Raw genomic sequence first — 20,460 nt, 5'->3', positions numbered from 1 at the left:
TAAGTGTATACATTTTTTTTGATTGGCTGTTTAGTTATTTCAGGCATGTGTACTTGTATTAGTAGAAGCTTACATTAAATATCTGAAATGAATATATTTCTCATTTTCACGTTGAACTGTGAGTGTCTGAATGTCACAAGAAACAAAAGTTTTGTGGACTTTATATTCCAATAAAACTGAACAACCAGTTTTGATTATCGAAACATATTACATTGGTCGTACAAAGCAGAGTGGCAATGGAGGTTTTATGAATGGATAACTCGAATTCGGTGATGACACCAGGCGTTCGCGAAAAGACATGAAAAGTATAACCGTCAATGCAAACAAATGAAACAATAGGGGGAAACGTATAGGAACCCCCATGCTGATAAGATTTACTGTGCTTCTGTACATGCACTTTTATTTAATGTCGTATTTGGTCAGCTTCTATACATTTCGTAATAACGTGCGTATGTTTATTTCTGTAGAGGCAAGTTTCATAATCTGGAAAAAAGATGTCAAGACTCACTCGAACAAAAAAGTTGAAAACGGGACATTAGTTACATCAGTTGATATTCAAGTGTCTCTGTTCTAAGATCCTGAGGCAATTTATTAATTGATAATTTCGAAGCAGTTTGATCAGCTATTTGTTCAATTTCAATTCCTATGGGTAGCTGTGGTCGTTGACCTAAGATATGAATTACATTTGGGTGCAATGTTCCCTTATTGCTACAGTTCTTCTAGTTTTTATACATAACGTACCGTGGAAACGTTACACAGCCCATACCAGTATGACAGTGACACATTCCATTATCACACACACGCACGCATGGACCCCTATCACACGCACGTACATATCTTACCCAACGCTAATGTATATTAACAGAAGATGATGGATCGATAATGCTATAGCTACACAACATACATGATAAAATCTGAACGTTTGAAGACCATTTGTATTTCCTCATCAATGCCCTTGAGTTGAAACTATGCAAGAAAGCATCTAACAGGGGGTGCAGTTGAGAAGCAAAGAGACATTGAACTGAGAAGTAATGACGTTGTTCCTTGTTCTCAGCTGAAAGCTATATTCCTCGAGGTGTCAGAAAAGTACTTGGACTGACAAGTGTAACGCCGTTCTTGGCATTCCTCGGCAGCTCTGGATACCGCGATGCCGAGTCTCTGGTGCGTGTCAGACGGCAAGGTTACTAGGCGAACATACGTAAGCCGGCACATATGTTACTATGCGGGATATATATTATATTGTGAAAACAAACTGTGAACGTAAAGAGTTCATGAGGTCAGCTGTTAATCTGAAAGGGGAACACTTTCTTATAAAACAAGCGACGTTTGCTCATTCCGAGAACACTGTGATTTATTATCCGTCACTGGAGTATATGTTTGTTTGGATCAGCAAAAAATTCTTGTTCGAAACATTAAGCCACTGTTTGGAGGTTATTAACGATCTTTTTTCGGGAATATTTGTCATTGTTACGTTTAAAAAGTTTGGAATGATACTTTGCAGTGCATTTGGACATATTTCCGTTCTGTGAACGACTTGTGATGATGAGGAAATGTCATAGAAGCCTGTTAGTGTCATTATCACGTGTTTCATGTTGGCATTTGTCAAACGAAGTCGGCTAAATAAAACCCGTGTCATATTGTACCATTGACAGTGAAAATACCTTACGTATATTCCACATATATCTCCTGAAAACTGTATCAGTGACTGTGAACAATTGGCCCCGATTTTTCAAAATAAACTTAAGTTTTATTACAAATTTCAAACTGAATTTTACAATTTGAAACGGTTGAATTGTTAACTCAACTGCATTTTTAAAATAAAAGAGCCAAAAAAACCCGTAAGTAATCTATCCTCAAAACTCAAATTGTATACTATGTTTGAGTTTAATATCGATTTCAGTTTATTCTGGGAAATGCACAATTCTCTGTTTTCTCAAATTTGAATAAAACTCGTCAAAACTCAGACTTGAGTTTGTTTTGTGAAGTTGGGGCCTGGTGTCGCCTTTGATTTAGGGACCCTTAACTATAAGAATCTGTTTCAGAGACAGTTTATTATACTGACGTATTACATCAATTTCAATTTCTCTCATATTTATGCCGTCGATGAAAAATGTGTATAAATGTATATTGACAGGACGGTTTGAGAAGAGTACAAATCTCACTATCATAGAATCGAGAAGTTCCTGGAAGCGGTATGCAACAGCGTGGGTGTATCCAGTGAATAAAAAAACACAGTTATATTAGTATGTCCGCAATAGTAGAACGGTAAACACAAACAATGGGCTTCATATTTTCTACTTGTGTCTTGAATCAAACCCTGGTCTTTCGGCTTGACCAGCGAACGCATTATCAGTTGGTCACCCCCCTCTACTGAAACAAGTTGATTTAATCCGGATAGTATTATATAAATCTCTCCAAAATACAACTGCTCACATTTAGCTATAAATATTGATGTGCCAATATAAATATATTCATATAGATATAGAAAAACATATTTTATCACTATGCACAGTTGTTATGGAACAGATTACTAATCCAATGAATAGCTGCATGGTAAATATAAATGTTACATTTCTACCAGATAAACAGATTAACAATTACGGTCAAGGCGCCAACGTGGTGAATATTGCTGTGATTTACGAGCAAAGGGAGTGCCGCTCCTGAGATGGACAATAGTTACAACGTCCTTGCGCATGTTATTTCATAGATAATGGCATAATTAGGGTTTATTGAAGTTTATAATTGTATTGTGACAGACTAGCATTTAATCTCCGAAGTACAAAATAACTCTTGAAACTGAAGAAACCTTGACTTGTTTTTGTTGACCAGGGTGCCGTTGTACAAAGCGATCTTAGCGCTAAGGTGACCGTAACTCCCATACCTTAACATAGACTTAAGGTAGTCTTAGCGCTAAGGTTGTTTTGTACAACGGCACCCTGGCCCCGATTTCTCGAAACAAACTTAAGTCTGAGTTTTAACTTAAGTAAGAGTTTTTACTCAAAACTGAGAAAACGCATTTCCCAGAAGGAACTGAATTCGATATTAAACTCAAACATAGTAGACAATTTGAGTTTGGTGGACAGATTACTGTAGTTGTTTCGTCTTTTTTATTTATAAAATGCAGTTGAGTTAAAAATTCAGCTGTTTCAAGTTGTCGAACTCAGTTTGAAATTGGAGTAAAAACTTAAGTTTGATTCGAGAAATCGGGGCCAGATTATCAGAGACAAGTGTGAAAACTAAAACAATGCCGGCTAGGGAGGATACACTCACCTTGTCGCTAACAACCGGTAAGATCCCTGTTTGAAAATGACTCAAACACATATTTATGATATAGTCAGAATCATACAATAACCAATATATATCGTGATTTTGAAAGTAGTTTTCGTCGCCTCTACAGTCGCTAATATCACCGAGTTTCATAAAAATCTTCATGTAAGCGAATTAAAGATAACTGGCGCACACAAATGATATATGCCGATACAAAATATGAACATGAATATATATTTCACTTGAATTTGAAACTTTTCATAAATGTAAGTGTAAAATACTTGGCACAAGTCTTGTGCAACGTATTTTCCACACAGGGGACTCTAAGAGTTGACAATGCATAACAACGACGACGACATGTCTTGCCTCGGGTCTTACATAACCTTAATTACTCCAGGATGAGCACATCAAGTATTCCCGTAGGGAAGGTTCAGTAATTGTTACTAATTGGCAATACTCGACCTTTTCTGGTGTAAAATAAGTAGCTAGTACGGTACAGCCGGCCATGTTGATGTCATGCAGTCCATGAACTGAGGTTTAATGCTGTTTTGGACTGTAACACAGCTATATATTGTTATGTGTGAACAAAGGAACAAAACGAGATTACAGGCTATACGGATTTACTACGAGCAGGGTTGTGGTGCTAATTAATGAATACAGGTTGTAAGGGGAAACCTTGGCTTCCTATCTATCAATTTACATCTGATATACATGTAATTGCATCCCAGGAAAATACAGAAAGTAAAGGGATAATTGTGGCCTCATCGTAACAACCGACTACCCGGACAATACTGAATGTACGGCATGTAATCATTTTAAGCTATTTACACGTAGCTTACTAGGTGTGCATGTACGAATACTGGTTTATATACTATTGTCAACTTACAAGCTATAACACTGATTGGGCATGCTGCACGGGAAATACTAGTTTGTGCACTATTGTCAACTGACAAGCTATAGCACTGATTGGGAATGCTGCACGAGAAATATTGTTTTGTACACTATTGTCAACTAACAGGCTAGAGCACTGATTGGCCATGTTGCACGGGAAATGTTGGTTTGTACTCTATGTCATTTTACTAGCAATAGCAAGGATTAGTCTTGCTCCACCAGAAATATTGGTCTGTACTCGATGCCATCTCCGAAGCTATAGCACTGATTGGGTATGCTGCACGAGAAATACCAATTTGTACACTATTGTGATCGTTCAAGCTATAGCACTGATTGGGCATGCTGCACGAGAAATATTGGTTTGTACACTATTGTCATCGTTCAAGCTATAGCACTGATTGGGCATGCTGCACGAGAAATATTGGTTTGTACACTATTGTGATCGTTCAAGCTATAGCACTGATTGGGCATGCTGCACGAGAAATATTGGATTGTACACTATTGTCATCGTTCACGCTATAGCACTGATTGGGCATGCTGCACGAGAAATATTGGTTTGTACACTATTGTCATCGTTCAAGCTATAGCACTGATTGGGCATGCTGCACGAGAAATATTGGATTGTACACAATTGTCAACTACGAAGCTATAGCACGGATTGGGCATGTTGCAAGTGAAGATATTAGTTTGCAACGCAATATCATCTTCGCTAGCTATATAGCACTAATTATTCATGCTGCACGTGGCGATGTTGGATCGTCAATGTCAGTTCTTCAAGTTAATGCCCGAACAGGGCGAGCTGCACATGGTAATACTTGTCTGTACAATACGACATAGTAAAGAGTCGCGTGTCGGGAATACTGATTAATCCCCACAGCTTGTAGGTAACCATCATACATCTTACTTGAATGATACATTTGCATTTTAAAAATCAAATTTGTATAATATCACAGTTATCTATATTTCGTGCCGCGAGCCTATTTCAGAATACAACACCAGTGCGTAAGTACAACATACGTGATCTCCGGTGATAGGATGCAGTTAAAGAAATTCGATAACGTTTCGTCATTCTGGATCGATGAAGGAGGAAATCTCAAGGACCGACGCACTCACCAAGACCTAGTTCGATTGCTAATATGACACAGTTTGTGTAAGTGCATGATTTCTGATAGCTGCGCCCTCTCTCTCTTTCTATCTCTCTCTCCCCTCTCTATCTCTTTCCCTATCTCTCTCTTTCTCTCCCCTCTCTTTCTCCTCCCTCTCTCTTTCTCTCTCTCCCCTCTCTATCTCTTTCCCTCTCTCTCTCGCTCTCTCTCACCCTCTCTCTTTCTCTCTCTTCCCCTCTCTCTTTCTCCCTCCCCCACTCTTTCTTTTGTTCTCTCTCTCCCCCTCTCTCTTTCTCCCCTCTCTCTCTCCCTCTCTGTCCCCTCTCTCTCCCCCCCTCTCTCTCTCTCCCTCTCTCTCTCTCTCCCCTGTATCACTACTGTTTGATATTGGTACACAAGCATGTGCTCTCGATGTTATGTCAGAATCGTAAGAAGGAGACTTCTTATGACTATACGATCACTCATACACATGTCAGTGGTGGAGACGCAATACCGACCTTGTGTCTTAATTCAATTTCCTTCTCAATAATCATATATCTTCAGTTTACTTAAACTGGACTTACTTAATTAACGGTTGTTTGGAAGGCGATGCTGTGACAGCCAAGTTCAAAGTGTGTACCTGTATATAATTATTTAGTTATCTGTTGAGATATATTTATAACTGAATATTCATATACAGAGAACATTTACAACATACATTTGCATGTAGGTCCAACTCATCTGTGATGAATGTATTGAAACCTGTTATTGGCTGTACTCGTCCTCTACACATTCCTTTGCTGTGAGGTAGCCAAGTGGTTAAAGCAATCGCTCGCTACGCGGCAAGCACGGTTTCGAATCCACACATGGGTAAAATGTGCGAACCAATTCATTGGGATTTCTGCTGTCGTTCAAAGAGGAGTATAAATACTCTCTGTCAGTTGTAAAGAAGTATATAATGAATACATGCTACCTCGTTACCATTCTCGAAGACGCAATATATTCTTATTTTGCAGATTGATTGTAAATCATGGCTATTAGATTGAACAATTAAAAAGTATAGACAATTCGACTTGATCGGAATCCATTCTCTAACGGTTATGGAGTTCATCCATGTTATCCCAGCGAACATGTGAATTGAACGACGGAAAAAGCACCGCTTGTCAACATGAAAGTGTTGTTTCAGTACAAAGATCGATAATAAGGTTTTAGATGACCTCACAAGGTATTACTCACGTCTACATGACACAGAACAACTGCACATATTACGTAACAGAGGTACAGTAGCCTTACTATCACGACATTGCCTCACTTGCCTGTTCTCTGCAGTACTTATCCAATTTCAGAACTTAATCAATTGATTTTCTTTGCTTAAGAGTACACGGTCTATTTTAAGAAGTTTCAGGGCAATGTCACCGATTGGGCAGGATTGAGAACACCTGATATCGTCATTAAATAATGGTTATGTATAAAAACATGATTATGATAAAGTCGGAATCGTAGAAAGGACTCTGCTTTAAGCAGACATTTTTTATGAATATGGAAATGGTTTTTATTGACATATCAATGAATCATGCACCTTAGAGAGGTTTATGCAGTGACCGTATACGGAACACGTAAACGGTTGCATGTCATTAATGAGGCCAGTATATTACTTACGTGTTTTAGCAATAGTGAAGATACGTTCTGTATGGCCGTAGAGGCGATCATCAAAAAAGTATTTGTCATGGTAACCGTAGTGATCTGGTGAATCCCCTTGTATTCCCGACCTCTCGAGAAGCTGAGCGATCTTTGGCGCTTTGGGCAGCGTTCTGCCGGTCATGTTTGGAGGACTGTGGAAGTGCAGTTTTTCAAGAATCTGATTCTTAATCACCGCAATTCTATACTTGCGGTCATCCTCCCTCAAAGCACACGCGACACATTTGTTTACCGGCGTTGCTGGGGTGAAACCGGTTATACTACCGTTCGCATACAGACTGTCTTCCGTCTTGTTCACACTAGTTGCATTCATACTGTCATTAAACCTCCAAATACTGGTACTGTTCTCAACCACCTCTTCTGGGACGTACGTCATAGTTAAGTTGACTTCGACGTCGTCACCTTCATCTAAGGTATCCTCCTCATCACCGAAGCTGCTATTTGATGGTCCTTGTGTTAAAGTGTCGTTCCTCTCGGCAGCATCAATGAGGGAATATTTTCCAAGCACGCCAAGTACAGTGACAAGAACAAGGGCAAGAACGGTAAGATGGTCAAAGTGCGTAACCATTCTGCCGGTAGGGAATCAGCTGATCAGCTCCTTACAAACTCCACTGCGGCTCTAGCGATCAGCTGTTCACTCAGCCTTTTCCGCAGCCACTGTGTTATCGCTGACAGGGTCTATGTTTTATACAGCATCCACGCTTCCACTACTTATAACACCATTTCTCGTGTTGACGGGCAGCTTGAGTGGGCAGATGTGCGGAGTGATGGACATATTCTCCGCCCAAAGGGATTCTCACATGGATGGAGATTGGCACAAACATTTGATCCTTTAACTACTGGTAACAGATGACACTCGACTCTGATACAACGGCTTGTGTGACTTCATCGGCAGATCAATAGCCAGTGCCATTAAACCACGTGAGATGAGCATCTTTGGTTAACTCTTGATTAATCCACCCTTGGGCTATTGATTTTTATAACTATGAAATGTTACAATACACAAAGCGGTTGCAACTCGGTTGCAAAGAGTTAATTCACGTTTGAACGTTTTAATGGTTTTAATTCCGAGGTGAATGTGCGTTGTACATTTTCCGTGGCCGGTTATTGTAATGCTGCATTAACATTGATGTTCTTGTGTTAGTGTTCCTGAAACCATATTACATTGAAACGTGTACAACCTGACACTACGTGTGAAATCTTATACTGATACTCCTTACGACATATGACCTTACCTATTGTGCCATTTACTTTGAAATATGGAACCCGGTATCTTATGTCATTGTACACTTCGATTTCTCTAGTCCCCGATCAAGGCGTTTGTTGAGATACGAAACCCCATTACAATTAGAAGAGAATCTATATATTCTATATGCTATTGGATACTTTTTAATATTGTCTATATACTAATGGATACTTTTTGATATTCTGTACATACTAATTGGCACTTTTTGATATTCTGTACATACTAATTGACACTTTTTGATATTCCATATATACTAATGCATACTTTTTAATATTCTGTAGACAGTAATGGATACCTAATTACGATATCACTATTCAAACAAAAAAATAACTGCATTGAGCTTCAATTATTCTTAGAAGTTTGTCTTCCCAATAGAAGCATATTGTGGTTAGTCTTCTCTGAGAAGGTGAAGAGGTTTTGTTGCGCTAAATTATCAAGTGGAACACTCTTCCTTTGTCGTGAGAGCCGCCAATAAACTCGATCACGTTTGCCAATACAAACGAGGACCTGCTTTCGTCAGTGTATAGCACTCTGTGACAGTCACCGATCTGCGTCGTTCGTTGCTATTCGCTGTAATCTGGCCTTGCCAAATGTTGTCTTCGGCGTTGATGTTGATGGGTCAAGGACAACGCACGAAGGGGCGTAGGCTAGAATACCTACGAAACGACATCGTGGTTGAAGACTGTGTCGACTGACCCCGTTGTCGTCGTCTCTGGCACAAATGTAAAGTGCGCATATACCGGTCAACCTGTCGTCACACGTGGTCTGTCGGAGCCTGCATTGTCCGGTGTAATGCCAGTCAATATTTGATCTGGGTAAAGCTGACATTTCCTGCAATCTGGGTGAGGTTGCCTCACTCTGACTGCCCTCTCTCTCATTTGTGCAGTTAAGCGTCGCATATATTTGATTCTTTTTCATCATCTGTTATCTTTTGTCAATGCTGCATTAAATTCTATATTTCTTCTGCTTCTGAATTTTTACGGATACCCAAGAAAAAGTGTTTAGCGATTTCTCACTGCATTTTCATGTGTTTATTTCTTTTGCCTGGTTGTAAATATCGGCTATTGGGTATAAAACGTTTAATTAAGAGAATAAAACCCACAATTATGAAACAGAATAGGACGAGCTTGAAGACATGGTTGACTGCTAGTTGTTGCTCAACGTGGCATCCGCAATGTCAAAAACAGCAGCATAATAACAAATATACAAGACCAAATTAGAAAATCGCCAACAGCACCCCCACCCCCCAACAAAATAAAGAATACAAAATAACTAAAAAAACAAGTCAGGAAAACAAAAATATTCAACCCCACAAAAACCCCACAACCCCACAAAATGAATAAAAGAAACAAGAGGCCAAAAATAGAAACAAAACTAAAACCAAAATTCAAGACGCACGGGTAGACGTAGATTGTAACGTGCAAGAACTGCTAGCTGTTAGAGTAGTAGTGCATTGTGTATTCCGGGGAGTCCGCCGTCCACTTAAAAGTAAAATGGGCATATTTCTTTCAGTAACATTCGTAAAGATAATACGAGAACGGTTGTGATGTGAGCGGTCAGAACGTGGTCAGCTTTGATAAATGAAATCAAGGAACAAATGCACTCTCGCCTTGTGGAATGGGTGAGTTTGGTGTGTTTAGCGAGCTTGGTGTGTTTGCTTTTAAGCTGAATAGCTGCCACATATTAAGGTCATGGGACACCAGAACCTCGCCCATTACACTCATGTGTGTGAATCGAACCCGGGTTTATGGCCTGGCGGTTCAACACTTTACCAAAGGGCTACCCTGAATTGAGTTCATGAAGTTCATCTGAAAAGTGGCCTCCAAATTCATGTCCCAAAACAGTTACAGGTAATTCGAAAGTTTAGCATTAAAGACTTCGCAAATTTAACTTTGGTAATTCCTGACGTAAAGTGGAGACAATCGATGAACACAAAGAAACGCCTTCAAATCTCAAACATTGAAGCCTCATTTGTGACGTACACTTCGTGGATCCAATAGTTGTGGGTGTAGTAGTTTAAGGATGGATTTGACCAGAAATAGGCTCCATTTGTGCCAATACAATATGCCAGTGCAGTGAGTCACCGTCCTTGCTGAACGTTCACTTGATATGCTGAAATTTGTGTTCGGCATGTCTTTAGCCAGGGGCTCCTTTCACGAAGCAACCTTTACTAAGGTTAACCTTAACTCCCATTCTTTAATATTGCACTTAGGTTACCTTAGTGACTTACGATCACCTTAAATTAGTGCTTTGTAAAAGGAGGTCTAGTTCTTATTTTTCCGCTGCCCTGACCACATATAGCTATCTTTGTGTGTTGTTCAGCGCCATTACATGAATACTTCAACAAATCAATGGCTGACTTCATGAGCATCGATTTATGAAATTAGCATACGATGACATTTATTAACCATGTCAGCGGGCCCGACCACCTGATCATATTAGTCAACTCTTCAGTCAAGCATGGATTGCTGAAGACCAATTCTAACTGGGATCATCACATACGAGGTATGGGGTGCGTTGGGCTCTCATATGAGTGAGTGAGTGAGTTTAGTTTTACTCCACACGCAATATTTCAGCAATATCGTGGCGGTCTGTAAATAATCGAGTCTGGACCAGACAATCCAGGGATCAACGGCATGAACATGGGATACGATGACATGTGTCAACCCAGTCAGCGAGCCTAACCACCCAATCCCGTTGGTCGCTTCTTACGACAAGCATGGGTTACTGAAGATCAGTTCTAACCAGGACCTTCACGGGTGGGTTCCCACATGAACGAGTGAAGTCTGCTGGGTATACCAATAATAAAAAATCAATAATCCGAGACATGCAAGATGAAGATAAACCACGAAAACACGCTATTATGCCCACATATTTCTAACAAACTGAGAACCCGTAAAGATCCGGGTTTGAACTGGTCTTCAGCAACCCATTCTTGTCGTAAGAAGAGGCTAACGGGATCGGATGGTCAGGCTCGCTCACTTGGTTGCTACATGTCGCCGTGTCCCAAATGCTTACATCACGATGTCAATCTCTTTACTGTCCAGACCGCCATCATGTAACGGATCAATCAATCAGTGTAATATCGACCAGAGCTGAGTCAAAGAACAAACAAACTACCACTAACACAGAGGTTCGACGCCTGAAAAATCTATGCATATTATTCCTTTAGATTCGAACACGGACGTATTAACTGTAAACCTACACGCTATCTGCTAGGCTACACCCATTGCTCCCTACACAACTGTGCCAGGAAACACAACTATATACATATCATACACCTTAAGTAGAATACTCCCACTGAAATCGTGTTATCTTCTTGGAGTACAGTAAGTCGTCCCGGTGCATCCTCATCTTCAGGATGACATCCTGCCCTCTGCACCAGCAGGGAGAAACTGTGGCTTGAAGCACGTACACGTTCAAATGCTGCCTTTTCAATGCTTTGTTTAGCACATAATAGGCGGTAAGCATTTTATTCGAGCAATTTGCACAGAACGCATGGACGAGGAACCTGCTTACTCGACAGTTTTTGTCATACGTTCAACGCCCTTTGATGTTCTGGAGAGATAGCCATTGGGTCGATGTGCCACTGGGAGCAGCTCAATCTGTTCTCTGTGGGCTGTCATTCAGCTGGTTTGCTGTCCTGGATTCAATTACCATGTGTTGAATCACGACCAAACAACTCTAGGCTGTCAAGTGGGGCTGTGCGCGTTTTACCATAGGGCGCGTGCCCTGGTAGGGCAGGGCTTAACCTTTGGCGGACACCTGGTGTTATTGTTGATTTTCACTGTAGCTTTGCCATATACACCCAATGACATATTTTGGGGTGTATAGTCGATAGTGTGTCCCTCACTTCTAGGGAGGGCGTATGGGTTGGGATGGGGTGCGTGCGTGGGTGCGTGTGATTGGAGTGGTGTTGTGACAGGGCTGGGTTTCTGGGTTTGTTTGTGACAGGATTTGTTTTGAAATATAACGATAAATATCTTGACACAGCGTACCTTTTTAGCAACGATATATTTTTGGGTAAAGCCTGAAAACGAATTATTTTTGACTCAATTTTTCTGAACACATAATGTATTTTTCAAAAACAAATCCCATTGTGAGAAGAAAGTTGTTATATCGAAGACTAATTTTTAATTGATATATTGCTTGAATATTCCTGACTGATGACTGACTCAGTTAAACTTTCATTGTCACCCGTGCTCTGGTGCTGACGCGCCAATATTAATGATCGTGGAATCAACCTGATGAATGTAGCGATGTGTCCAAGAAGTTATATAGTGGTATAACCATTTCTTGCTGGTGGTGGAATTGGGTTTAACGTCGTGCTTGAGAATATTTCGCTCATATGACGACGTGCATGCGTGTGTATGTGTATGTGCGGCTGCTTGTACTAGCCCAGACTTAAGCTGGTTTTATAGTGCTAGCCCACTGAGATACCATGCTGCAGTGAAGCATGAATACCCCAATCAGACACATTATACTGACTCCGAGCCGACCAGTCCTTGTTGTACCCATTAATGCCGAGCGCCAGGCAGGGACCAACAAGTACCATATTTTAACGTTTTTGGGTATGACGCAGTCGGGGATCGAACCCGCGACCTTCCGCACTCCGGGCGGACGCTCTAAACACCACACCGCGGAAGCGGTCCATTTCTTGCTCGTAACCCTTGATTAAGATGTTCGACAAAATTGAACATTCCTTCGTTAAACTGAAATAATGTATGGTTTTCTTGTATAACCTTGTTAGATAAGATAACATGTTAGATTTGATGCTTGAATCATTAAATTGCTCTCACAGTACCCGATTGCTTTGATTGTGCTTCATTATATCAATCTCAGTTTTGTCGATTTATTCGCAAGCGGATATCGTATAATTATGGCTTTGTGCGCGTTAAATCAGACATGTAAAATATGAAAGCTGTAAATATTTACGTAATCACAAAAACAGCATTGTTCTATATATGCTATTTTATTTTCAAGCTGCAACACTTGTACTGAGCGGAACGGAGAATGCTCTTCCAGTATTTGCCACAGAGGCCTGATTCTTGCGCCTCTGCATCCGTATCCTAAGTACCAGAATACCTAAAGAACGATACTTTTGGCTTCATGTTAAGATTACTCACTGATAACGTATCTATTTACAGTATGCATGTCCTTTCCCAAACAGCCACTTGTTTCTGTAGGAACTGATAACCTTTACATCTCTTTGTAACAGTACATAGACATACATCTGACATTGCCCACTTGTTGGAGCTACCAAAGGAGAACCAGTAAGGAGGAAGGAATTCCCTGCTTGAAGACATAATTAACACACAGATTTGGATGTGTGTAGTGAGTGAGTTGAATCTGGCGCCACTTTCACCTTTTATGAATTCAGATACTGTTGTGCGGCATTAAACCCAACGCGCTCACCAGGTAACCATATTTGGGATTTAGGAAAACAGATAATGGTAGACATGTGGGTACATTTCAAAATTCAACGTAACTGTGATAACGTTTGATCCAGTCTCGCTTTTTCTACCTTGACTTATGTTTCTGTCCTGTTGAGGTGAACATTTGACTTTTTGGTTATCAGTTCCATTTTGTGGGGCAGGATACGCTCACCTACCGTCACTATGATACAGGCAGAATCACTAATGGTGTCAGATGGAGAGGGTGGGGTATTCATGCTTCACTGCAGCATGGTATCTCAGTGGGAATAGCACTATAAAACCAGCTTAAGTCTGGGCTAGTACAAGCAGCCGCACATACACATACACACGTATGCACGTCGTTATATGAGCGAAATATTCTCAAGCACGGCGTTAAACCCAATTTCACCTCACCTCACCTCAGATGGAGAGGGGTGGGGTGGGAGAGGGTATGGGAGTGCACAGTTGCCTCCCTTGGCCGTACCTGAAACCTATCGTTGTGTGTTCGAACCTGTTTCTCCTCAGTTGTGTTTCTAGGGTTGTCAGGACCATGGCGTGCTCGGGTGTTTCCCCAAATTGGTAAATGTCAGAGAACTCCATTACTTAAACAGACCGGATGTCACATAACCGGAATACTGTTCGGTATTGCCTATAACCCAACTCACACACTCACACAAATGAACGCTCTTTCAGGAAAACCGCCTCCGTGGTGTAGTGGTTAAAGCGTCCGCCCGGAGAGCGGAAGGTCGCGGGTTCGATCCCCGAACGCGTCATACCAAAAGACGTTAAAATATGGTACTTGTTGGTCCCTGCCTGTCGCTCGGCATTAATGGGTACAACAAGGACTGGTCAGCTCGGAGTCAGTATAATGTGTCTGATTGGGGTATTCATGCTTCACTGCAGCATGGTATCTCAGTGGGTTAGCACTATAAAACCAGCTTAAGTCTGGGCTAGTACAAGCAGCCGCACATACACATACACACGCATGCACGTCGTCATATGAGCGAAATATTCTCAAGCACGACGTTCAACCCAATTTCACCTCACCTCACCTCTTTCAGGAAATATGTCTTGAGATAATAGAAGGGTTTTGTCGCCTTTATATTAGCCAATACATATTAGTTCCATCGGAAGCGATTATTTTACTGAATACCGCTACTTGACAAATAACAATCCCGGAAATAACAAGAATACCTGACAAAAACTATGTTTATTAGATACAAGTGTTTGTTACATCTTGAATTCTTTCCACACATTACATCATGGCATCAAGTATCACAATCAGCATCATGTCACAGCAAATACCGGGCTCAACAAATCATACAAACTATTACCACAGAGCCTCAAGTGCAATCGACGAACCGATAACATTAAAAACCAATTTGCTTTTTTTCTCCGTGATTGCATCGTTGCACGTCTTGTATGCAGATAAACATTAACTTATTGGCTTCTCTGTTCTCCATTGTTGGGATGAAGGATGAGCGCCGGATTTACATGGATGCTGAAACATACCAGATAACAGTTCCACACACCTGTAGATGCCAAGCAAGCCTTTTTCTCATCAATGTCAAATGTTTTTAAAGAAAACATTCAAGGAATCCCAACGTTATGCCAAGCGTTTTTTTGTTGTTCTTTATAAAGAAAGTCATAGGAAATGGAAACATCTTTCTTATAGCAGAACAAAATAAGCTCCTTCAAGACAATTTTCTTGTTTTGATATAGTAATTAGGAGATTAGTCATGCTCTATCTATTGTTTGTTGTTGTGTGCCGCGTCCAGCAACAATAACAATAATCTAGTCTCGACCTGACAGTCCTGTCAACGTGATTGACGCATACGTCGGCTCTTACGACATGTATGCGTTGCGGAAGACCTATTGTAGCCCGGATCTTCACTGTCCCATACCCAGCCTTGTACTATCCTTTTAACCGCCTCCGTGGTGTAGTGGTTAGAGCGTCCGCCCGGAGAGCGGAAGGTCGCGGGTTCGATCCCCGACCACGTCATACCAAAAGACGTTAAAATATGGTACTTGTTGGTCCCTGCCTGGCGCTCAGCATTAATGGGTACAACAAGGACTGGTCGGTTCAGAGTCAGTATAATGTGTCTGAGTGGGGTATTCATGCTTCACTGTGGCATGGTATCTCAGTGGGCTAGCACTATAAATAAAACCAGCTTAAGATGGGCTAGTACAAGCAGCCGCACATACACATACACACGCATGCACGTCGTCTTATGAGCGAAATATTCTCAAGTACGACGTTAAACCCCATATCACCTCACGAAGACCTATTGTATGACCCGGATCTTCCCGCTGTCCCAGCACCCGAGCCTTGTACTATCAACTTTTACCGCCTCCCTTGGTGCCAATTAGTTACAGAGCGTCGCTTCCGGAGGCAGCGGAAGGTCGCTGCTTTGATCCCCGACCGCGTCATACCAAAAGACGTTAAAATATGGGTGCTTATTTGAATTCCCTACGCACCGGCGTTCAGCATTAATGATTTTCAAGCAAAGGACTGGTCGGCCTCGGAGTCGAGCGTATGCTGTGTCTGATTTGGGGTATTTTCATGCTTCACTGCAGCATAATTATCTCGTTGGGGCTAGCACTACTCTCGTAAAACCAAAAGCTTAAAGATGGGCTGCAAGTACAAGCAGCCGCACGTACGCATACACGCATACGTCGTCTCTTACTGAGCCGAAATATTCCTGAGAATTTTGACGTTAAACCCCATATCCACCTCACCTTACTATCAGCTTTTTTGAGTTCGAAATAGGAAGTTTCTGAAGTTTAGTATAAAAAAATAAAGGTGATGATAACGTTTCCATAATAATAATAAAATCGATGTTGAAGCAGCTGTTAACATTTTTGTGTCGATGTTTTGCGAATTACTGATGTACGTCATTGCTGCCGTCATTGGGGAGAAAGGAACATATTATTCTCACCTGTAACTGTACTTAACGCATTGTAATGTTTATGCAAGTTTATTTTTCACACCTCGCACCCGAGAAACAGCTGGTCATCAACTCCAGTTGATTTAAATTGTGTTACTTTCGAGTTCACCATATCCGCATCCAAAGGTAGCAACAGTTTAGATACTGGTCAAATACCAGCATCATTTCCTTGTTTCTTTTCACATAAGGAAATTCTTTAACACTGTAGTCAGCAATCCACGTTTATTCTCCTTCCAAGTATCATTTGACTGGTCCCGACAAACCAGTGATTGATATAATGAAACAAGGCTCAAGCTTTGAGAACAAGACACTGCGGCAGCGACTGCCCCACTGACCTATTAGGTCGCCACTTAATCAAAGAAGAAGCGCCTTTGGGGCCTGTCGATTACAAGCCACATCCTCTTCTGCTATCTTACGCTCCTAAAAAGACGCCACAACGAGAAACAAAGATTTGGATTTATTTGGTGAAGCTCAAACAATAGGGAGGCGAGGGCTTCGCTGACAGACCTTAGTAAAACTTTGGAAACACCCTCTTCGGCTACAGGCCGCCTCCGTGGTGCCGTGGTTAGAGCAATCAATCAACTGCAGGAGACGAGCGTTCCATAGGTTCCGATCCCCAGCCGCGTGCATGCACCGAGGGCCGATTCAAAATGTAGTACTTGTTGGTCCCTGCCTGGCGCTTGGCATTAAAGGAACGCCAGGACTGGTTAGCTCGGGTCAATTATAGTATTAAATACGAATTGGGTGTGCAGTTGACGCATGGTATCTCAGTATCTCTTTTGCAAAACCTGGCAGAAGTCTGGTCTGGTACCAAGCAACTGGTCCCTGCCTGGCGCTTGGCATTCGAGGTACAACAAGGACTGGTTGGCTCAGGGTCAGTATAATGTCAAAGGTGGAATTATTCATGATTGACTGCCGCATGGTATACTCGATCTCGCACTATAAAACCAGCTTAAGTCTGGGCCTGGTACCGGCAAGCCGCACATTACACATACACACATACCGCCTCCGTGGTGTAGTGGTTAGAGCGTCCGCCCGGAGAGCGGAAGGTCGCGGGTTCGATCCCCGACCACGTCATACCAAAAGACGTTAAAATATGGTACTTGTTGGTCCCTGCCTGGCGCTCAGCATTAATGGGTACAACAAGGACTGGTCGGTTCAGAGTCAGTATAATGTGTCTGAGTGGGGTATTCATGCTTCACTGTGGCATGGTATCTCAGTGGGCTAGCACTATAAATAAAACCAGCTTAAGATGGGCTAGTACAAGCAGCCGCACATACACATACACACGCATGCACGTCGTCTTATGAGCGAAATATTCTCAAGTACGACGTTAAACCCCATATCACCTCACCTTACTATCCTTTTTGAGTTCGAAATAGGAAGTTTCTGAAGTTTAAGTAAAAACAATAAAGGTGATGATAACATTTCCATAATAATAATAAAATCGTGTTGAAGCAGCTGTTAACATTTTGTGTCGATGTTTTGCGGGTACTGATGTACGTCATTGCTGCCGTCATTGGGAAAAGGAACATGTGTCTCACCTGTAACTAGCAACTTGTAATGTTTATGCAGTTTATTTTCACCTCGCACCCGAGAAACAGCTGGTCATCAACTCGGTTGATTTAAATTGTGTTACTTTCAGTTCACCATATCCGCATCCAAGGTAGCAACAGTTAGATACTGGTCAAATACCAGCATCATTTCCTTGTTTCTTTTCACATAAAAATTCTTTAACACTGTAGTCAACAATCCACGTTTATTCTCCTTCAAGTATCGTGACTGGTCCGACAAACCAGTGATTGATATAATGAGCAAGGCTCAAGCTTTGAAACAAGACACTGCGCTTGACTGCCTGACCTATTAGGTCGCCACTTAATCAAGCGGCTTTGGGGCCTGTCGATTAAACACATCCTCTTCTGCTATCTTACGCTCTAAAAAGACATGCAACGAAAACAGATTTAGTTTATTTGAGTGAGCTCAAACAATAGGGAGGCGTGGCTTCTTCATGACGAACCAATGCTTTTAGGCTACCCTCTTCGGCTACGACCGCCTCCGTGGTGTAGTGGTTAGAGCGTCCGCCCGGAGGGCGACGTTCCGCGGGTTCGATCCCCGGCCGCGTCATACCAAAAAACGTTAAAATATGGTACTTGTTGGTCCCTGCCTGGCGCTTGGCATTAAAGGGTACAACAAGGACTGGTCGGCTCGGGGTCAGTATAATGTGTCTGAGTGGGGTATTCATGCTTCACTGCGGCATGGTATCTCAGTGAGCTAGCACTATAAAACCAGCTTAAGTCTGGTCTAGTACAAGCAAGCCTGGTCCCTGCCTGGCGCTTGGCATTAAAGGGTACAACAAGGACTGGTCGGCTCGGGGTCAGTATAATGTGTCTGAGTGGGGTATTCATGCTTCACTGCGGCATGGTATCTCAGTGAGCTAGCACTATAAAACCAGCTTCAGTCTGGGCTAGTACAAGCAGCCGCACATGCACATACACACGCATGCACGTCGTCATATGAGCGAAATATTCTTAAGTACAACCTTAAACCCCATTTCACCTCACCTTTTCGGCTACCCTCTCTACGAGTCTTGAGACAATATGACTTATTTCTGTTTCCTTTATTGTAGCTGAAAAATAGAATATTTAGACATTGTTTGAAGGAACTGAATTTGTTAACAAATAATATACCCAGACCAACATTGGTACAGTTATTAGTTACAAGAATCCGTTACATGATAGACACGCATTTCATGCATTCGTTAGAGAACGTTACTACTTTTGGTGGTTAACAAAAACACATGTATTCATAACAGAGACCGCATTTAAACAGCATATATGTATTTGTGCATCCTTACTTCTCCTTTGTTTAAACATTTAACCAATCATACTTTCTTATAACATACAGTCTTAAGTCACTGGCGACACAGTGGAGCATCAACTCATTAAAGAAATCTCTCGAAGACAGGTGCAAGGTTGGAAAGTAGGCCGCGTGGAACTAAAAACGCATTAAGCAATAACTAAAGATGAAGATGAGGATAAGGTGTTACCAAATATAAACACTCATTCATTACTGGGATAATGAAGCCTTCATCAACATGTTGAAACAGTCGACAGAAACTATAAATAATAACTATTCTGAGTATATTTACAAATACATTAATACTCGGGAGCTATGTTTAGGAGCGTTGAGGAAGACTTAACAGTGAGCTCCACATGGGATACATCTGTCATGTGCTTGTTCACGTTTAAAGACAAGGCGTTATATAATGGAACCTTCTAAATTTAGATACATTAACAACAGTTATAACGAACGGGACCATTGACTTAAAAGTCCGTTTGATTTCATTTGAAACCGATGTATTGCTCACTAACACAAAATCTAAGAATTGCAGCCAAACCAAATTTTGCACAGTCACATAAAATCGATAGACCAACTCTGATGATTTGTCTCATAGTTTTGGACATCCGAATAAAAATGTTGTTCTATCAGCAAGTGTTCCCCCCTCGTAAGAAATAGCGAAAAGTGACAACAACATAATGATCGTTTGTTAAACAACTTTTTGGGTCTGTCGATTTCATGTGACTGTGCAAAATTTGGTTTTGTTGCATTTGTTAGAATTTGTGTTAATGAGCAATTCATCTGTTTCAAATGAAATCAAACGGACTGGAGTTCGCTATAATCATAGTTCGTTATATGCATCTCTAGGTAAATATGCAGCAAGTGACCGGGATCTGAAAAAATAGATCGTTATATCCGTATTTTCCTGATAGGCTTGTTGGTTATAAACGAGGTTTACTGCAGTAGTCTTTACAGTAAAACCGTCCTGATGATCAGATTACGGAATAAACGAAACGTGACTTAGATCAACTAAAAGTGACAAAATCCCATTTCATTTTACAAGAACGTTCGAC

General features: G+C 41.4%; 1 protein-coding gene across 1 annotated transcript in view; it reads right to left on the bottom strand.

Annotated features, from left to right (window-relative positions):
- The window catches only part of LOC124260622 (growth/differentiation factor 8-like), a 30,404-nt gene extending 22,741 nt beyond the window's left edge, over positions 1 to 7,663 (bottom strand). The window contains exon 1 of the mRNA XM_046694943.1: positions 6,903 to 7,663. Coding sequence (XP_046550899.1) covers positions 6,903 to 7,509 — 607 coding nt within the window. The 5' untranslated portion in view covers positions 7,510 to 7,663. The remainder of the gene's footprint in view (positions 1 to 6,902) is intronic.
- Positions 7,664 to 20,460: the final 12,797 nt, after the last annotated feature.

The sequence above is a fragment of the Haliotis rubra genome, unplaced genomic scaffold (assembly GCF_003918875.1).
Source record: "Haliotis rubra isolate DU_JTF1 unplaced genomic scaffold, ASM391887v1 Scf77, whole genome shotgun sequence".
NCBI lineage: Eukaryota > Metazoa > Mollusca > Gastropoda > Lepetellida > Haliotidae > Haliotis > Haliotis rubra.
The sequence above is the reverse complement of the archived record's forward strand: the minus strand, read 5'-3'. Positions and strand labels throughout refer to the sequence as shown.